Source organism: Poromitra crassiceps, assembly GCF_964638095.1.
Source record: "Poromitra crassiceps genome assembly, chromosome: 2".
Classification (NCBI taxonomy): domain Eukaryota; kingdom Metazoa; phylum Chordata; class Actinopteri; order Beryciformes; family Melamphaidae; genus Poromitra; species Poromitra crassiceps.
Genome location: NC_139624.1, coordinates 31,973,128 through 31,979,218, shown reverse-complemented (window position 1 = coordinate 31,979,218; position 6,091 = coordinate 31,973,128). Strand labels below are relative to the sequence as shown.

At 42.1% G+C, this 6,091-nt stretch overlaps 1 protein-coding gene across 1 annotated transcript; it reads right to left on the bottom strand.

Annotated features, from left to right (window-relative positions):
* Positions 1 to 513: 513 nt before the first annotated feature.
* cdpf1 (cysteine rich DPF motif domain containing 1) lies at positions 514 to 1,766 on the bottom strand (the record flags this gene model as incomplete). The annotated part of the gene is made up of 3 exons (XM_083659292.1): positions 514 to 711; positions 1,199 to 1,310; positions 1,657 to 1,766. The coding sequence occupies 3 exons, from the start codon at positions 1,764 to 1,766 to the stop codon at positions 583 to 585; spliced, it is 351 nt and encodes a 116-aa protein (XP_083515418.1). The 3' UTR covers positions 514 to 582.
* Positions 1,767 to 6,091: the final 4,325 nt, after the last annotated feature.

Here is a 6,091-nt window from a genome sequence, read left to right as displayed (position 1 = left end):
CAGGACTGCATGTTGCTCTCTTACACAGACAGGACTGCATGTTGCCCTCTTACACAGACAGGATTGCTTGTGTGATGCAGCACCAAAACCACAGCAGGGCCAGTAGAGGTGCAGAGCCGTACTGGTGCAATGGATAAATGCCGTTGAGTCTTTCCCTCAGGTTGGTGGGCAGGGGACCCAGGATAGACCTCTGAGCGTGCACCCAGGTGTCATGAGACGGAGGATAGACCTCTGAGCATGCACCCAGGTGTCATGAGACGGAGGATAGACCTCTGAGTGTGCACCCAGGTGTCATGAGACGGAGGATAGACCTCTGAGTGTGCACCCAGGTGTCATGAGACGGAGGATAGACCTCTGAGCGTGCACCCAGGTGTCATGAGACGGAGGATAGACCTCTGAGTGTGCACCCAGGTGTCATGAGACGGAGGATAGACCTCTGACTGAGCGTGCACCCAGGTGTCATGAGACGGAGGATAGACCTCTGAGCGTGCACCCAGGTGTCATGAGACGGAGGATAGACCTCTGAGTGTGCACCCAGGTGTCATAAGACGGAGGATAGACCTCTGAGCGTGCGTCCAGGTGTCATGAGACGGCAGCATTGGAGCCCTGCTTCTTCTTGGCCAGCTCAGCCTGAATCTGAGCAGGGAACTGGTCCAAGTGCCTGTTCACGCACTGCATGCAGAACCTCTTGGTGTAGAAAAGACTGCAGTCCTGAAAGAAAAGAGAAAGCAGAAGAGGTTCAACACCAGTGAACACCATTTCAGCTATTGTTGCACGATCACATACCTGCAAACAGTATGTTTTCTCAGGGTTAACATTTATTTTCTCACTGACATTCTACAATTATACACCGATTTTTACATATTTCAAGGACAAGAGTCATGATACTCACTCAGCACAGTTCTAATGAAAATAATATACATCGAATGAAAACGTGAAAAGCTATATTCAATTATCATGCTCCTAAATTACTTTCTTCTGTTCCTACATTTTTCTACAGTAGGAGCTTCTGTACTCAAGCTAAAATGCTGTCAGAAGCCAGTGGAGGACACATGCATGCAAGCAAGCACGCACTCACACACCCCTTATCAATGACGTCATTCGCCCCAAGAGCAGGATGACAACACCAGTGCTTCAACGCCCTAATCATGTGCTGAACTTTAACTTGAAATACAGTCATAGAACTTGGAAAACTTACCGATCCAACACAAACAGAGCTGCTGCACAGACTGCAGTTAGACCCCAACACAAGAAACTTCTCCTTGTCTGGACTGAAGGGGTCCTTGGTCACAAAACACTCTTCAAGCAACCTAGTGGATGGTGGAGACAGGAGATGAACGTCAGGCAGGGTCAATCCAGCGTTTCCCAAAGTTCTTGAATAGAGTATCAGTAACGTTACGTTACATTAGCTTTCTATGATTTGTTAGGGAAAACAGCAACGAGTTAAACTAACGTTACACTTGGGCCTAGTTTTGCGTTTAGCATCATGCAATGTAACGCTACACATCTCTTGAGGGTTATTTTTAATGAATGATTGCAGCATTGTATGGATGATACAAACTAACGTTGTAGCTAGCAGCATTAGCATCCCTAGCTCCAGAGCACTAAAGACACTCAGCAGCGAGGAGTTTATAAACTAATTGAATCGTCACTTACACAATGGCTCTGGTGTTTGGTGGTTTCTGGCCGTAGTAAGTGAAAGGCGTCGTTAAACCACACAACTGACAGGTAAATGTATTTTCAGGGGGTTCACTGATTTGCTCCATCGTGTTAGCCAGAGACGATGGATGGATAAGCAGGTAGCTAGCTAGCTTAGCAGAGCTGCAGCCATAGCCAGCAGCAAGTTTGTTCTTCCTGGTTTTCATGTCGAGACTCGAGTCCATCTATTGTGGTTTTCTGGAGCTCTACCACCACCTACTGGACTGGGGTAGACTAGTATGTACCCATGGTATGTCGCCTACGTTAGCCTGTTACATTTTACATTGTTACAATAAACGCAACACTTTTGTTTTAGCTCAATTTTTAACGAGTTCAAATTAGATACCTTTTCTATGCACACAAAAGGGTTATTTCCCTCAAAATTGTTGAAATACGTGTTAGTGAGCACTTCTCCTTTGCAAAGATAATCCATCCAACTGACAGATGTGGCATCATGATGCTGATTAAACAGCATGATTTGACACAGGCGTGACAGTCCCTTTGGCTGCTCACAATAAAAGGCCACTCTAGAATGTGCCATTCTATCACACGACAAAATGCCACAGATGTCGCAAGTTATGAGGGAGCTGACTGCAGGAATGAATGTCCACCAGAGCTGCTGCCTGTGAATTGAATGTTCATTTTATTTCACTACCATAATAACAAGCTCACGTCACAACAGTCCATTTGAAGGCAGCATAACACATTGGAGACGGCTTATGATAGTGAAATGAACATTAAATGTCCAACAGGCCAGGCAGCCGCTCCTGGTGGACATTCCTGCAGGCAGCATGCCAATTGCACGCTCCCTCACAACTTGCGACACCTGTGGCATTTTGTTGTGTGATAGAATGGCACATTGTGGAGTGCTCTTTTATTGTAAGCAGCCCAAGGCTGACCTGTGCAATAATGATGCTGTTTAATTAGCATCTGATATGCCACACCTCAGGTGGATGGATTATTTTGGTGCTCACTAACACAGAGTTAGAATTTTTGTGTGCATAGAAAGTCTTTTTATGAAAGAAAATGAATAAGCCTTAGTTCTTTGACATTTGATCAGAAATGCCACAAATTCAAGTGAACATTATTCCTGAAAACCCACAGAGATATGGAAATTTGATAAAACTGTCAACGATTCTGCCTCAGTTAATGAGTCATTAATTACATTACATTTAAGTGAGCTATGCAATCAGATGAGATGAACAGGCCATAATAATATCATCATGCAGGTCGTTAAGCTAATAAATGCAATACAATCAAAATATGACTGAGTTAAACAGGTCACTTTATTTTAGGCTACATCACATTGAGCTGCCTGATTTGATTGAGATAGATAATGCATGGTTGTTTATTGTACACCGTTGAGAATGAAAAGGGTCAACAGTTGAGTTTAATGTTTCAGTTCTACATGGAGAGGTGCAATCTGTTCACCCAAATACAGTAGGCCTACAGTATAAGGCACCATCAGAATCTGTCATGTTCTATTGTCTCCTGAAACAAGCGTCCCTTTCACCCTGGCCAACACATTCTTCTTGTATTTACAAAACAAAGCATGAACTAACGTAATGTCATAGATGTGTTTGTGGTCAAAATATGTCCTTCAATGCTGACCTTTTTCATGGAAAAAACAGCTTTGTGTTTGTTATCAGCAGGATTTGCGCGTGTGCACACACACAGACACACACAGCGATCTGCAACCTTGATCTGAAACAAAAATCAACTGTCTGTCATACTGGGTTATTAAATGTGAACTGATTTGAACAAGTTTGGACAAAAAGTGAACTTTGTGTCTGTATAAATCCAGACACGTCAAGCAGGACACAGCCCTTTTGCCGTTATATAAACCATATGATTCATTTCCATCAGTACATTCCCTGGTCCAGTACATGAAAATGAAATGGTTATTTCCCCGTTTTAACAAAGCTACTCCAAATATGTATCTGTATTTTGTTTGATGTGTGAAATCCAACTGAAACAAACACCAACATGAATGTTTACAGCTCTCCACAAGGCACCCATGGACTTCAAAGAGCATATTAACCACATCCAAAAGGCATTTTAAATGATATACACATAATGTGCAAAGTATTAGGAGCATCTTCCTGCTATTGAGTTGCAGCCCCTTTGCACAATCCACATCTCAATTGTCTCAAGGCTTAAAAATCCCCATTTAAAATCTCTTTCGTTACACTTCTCTTTATAGCTCCTCCTTTTGTGATTGGTATAGATTTATAATCAAAATCAATAAGAATAGCTTTTACCTGGATTCACCTCATAAGTCATGTACTTCATAAAAACAGTAAAGTGTCCCTAATATTTCATATACAGTAACACTTAACAATAAGGGTCACTAAATTAATGGTTAGTTCATGCTTAATAAGCATTAGTAAGCGTCACCTAACCCTTAGTTAATCTTTAACTAAGCACCTAAACTATTAAATAATGCATAAATTAATACCTAGTTAACAGTTAACATTAGTTAACTGTTAATTAATGGTTAGTTAATGCTTAATTTAGTGACTTATAGTAAAATGTTACCTTATGTACTCAGTGTATTTATGGGGCAACAGTGTTTAGGCCATCATTTTCCACCTCCATCAAAATCAGGATGATAGTGGCGTTGGGGGGTCATCTTTGGTCTCTGGGATCTAAACCAAATTGACCAAAACTGTGCCAGCCAAAAAGATCCCACAGCAGTACAGAGCCACCGGGGCTGAGAGAAGACTCAATGCTCTTGTTCTGTTACTTGTGATGTTAAAACCCTCTAGATGCTAAGAACTCACATATCAGTTTGTAGCAGCTTAGTGCATTACTGTATGGTTCACAGGCACTATGAATATCTAATGTCAGTGCATTACTGCGGGAGTCACTGTGCACCTACATGTATGCACATTTTCATATGCCCTATTAGTTTGAAAGTAGGGTTCATGTGTTCATCCAGGAGAACTCTTAACTCATACCAACTGGGTACAAGTACAAGTAATTGCATTTGAAAATATCCATACACATCTACGGTGTAAATTCTCTGTTCATGCACTTGAAAAAAGTGCCCCCGTGTCTCCATGGTTAGAGACAGTAGATGGGTCATGTCACCTGCAACAGCTGCCATTACCCTTAAAAGAATCTCAGGGTGTATTCACACCTGTAGCTCGTTTGCTTTGTACCGATTCAGGGGCTTAATTGATACAATAGAGAACCGCAGGAATGAGTCCGGAAGTATACTTCCGGGTTCGTCAGGGGAAAAATTAATGGGGTTTTAGAATGGGGATTTCACTTAAATGCATAAAATAAGGTCTGTGGTTAGCAGGATAATCTTCACAAACGTTAATAACTTTTATGACTTTTGGAACATATAAATGCATTTTTTTACGCAGTTTTTAGAAAATGCTTCAAAAGGCATAAAAGTGATTAACGTTTGTGAAGATTATCCTGCTGAACCCAAATTCCGCAGCACGCAGCCAGCTGCCTTTTGTGTGGTGCGGAGCGAAGAGTGCAGCCCGTCGGCCTGGAATCTCCGAGGGGCCGGGGTCTGAATTTGGCCTTGCGAGTTTAAGAGCCCAGTTACATTTCTTTGCATTCTTAGACATTGCCGTTTGCTTTTTTCCGTATGTTACCTACAATTGGCCAAGTTAGTACGGTAGTTAGTTTATGGGCTAGAAATTCTGTCAGATTACAGGCACCAGTCGCCATTTTCTCCTTCATTTGGAAGAGAAAATTATCCTGAAATGAAGATTTGATTGACAGCTGCCATGTCGTGATATGATTGGTTGAAATGGGGTAGAAATGTGATAGTACTAGTAGGTGACGTCAGCAAACTGTAGATTACTGTTATGAATGAAATCTTGAAAAATGAACTTTTGATGTGAAAAAGTGTGAAAAACTAAATAAATTAGATTTTTGTGATTTTGTTTTGGCATACATTATTAAATAGGTGCACTGAATACCCAGGTATTTGAACTAAAATAAAATAAAAGTCATTTTTGGGTTCAGCTCGACTTTAAGCCTAAAAAAATACGTCGTGCCTGTGGTACTCTATTGTCACATTTGTGAATGGTAAATGGACTGCATCTATATAGCGCTTTTATCCAAAGCGCTTTACAATGTGCCTTCATTCACACACCGAGGGTGTGTGGCTGCCATGCAGGGTGCTGGCACAGCCATCGGGAGCAATTTGGCATTCAGTGTCTTGCCCAAGGACACTTCAGCATGCGGACTGGAGGAGCCGGGGATTGAACCATCGACCTTCTGGTTAGTGGACGACGTGCTCTACCTCCTGAGCCACAGCCGCCCCACTTGTGCCTTGGTTAATTTGTGTTCACACAAATCAAAAGGTCAAAATAGTATTGCCACGCCTCCTGGATTGGCCAGGAGACTCTTGTTAGACTCAGGAGAC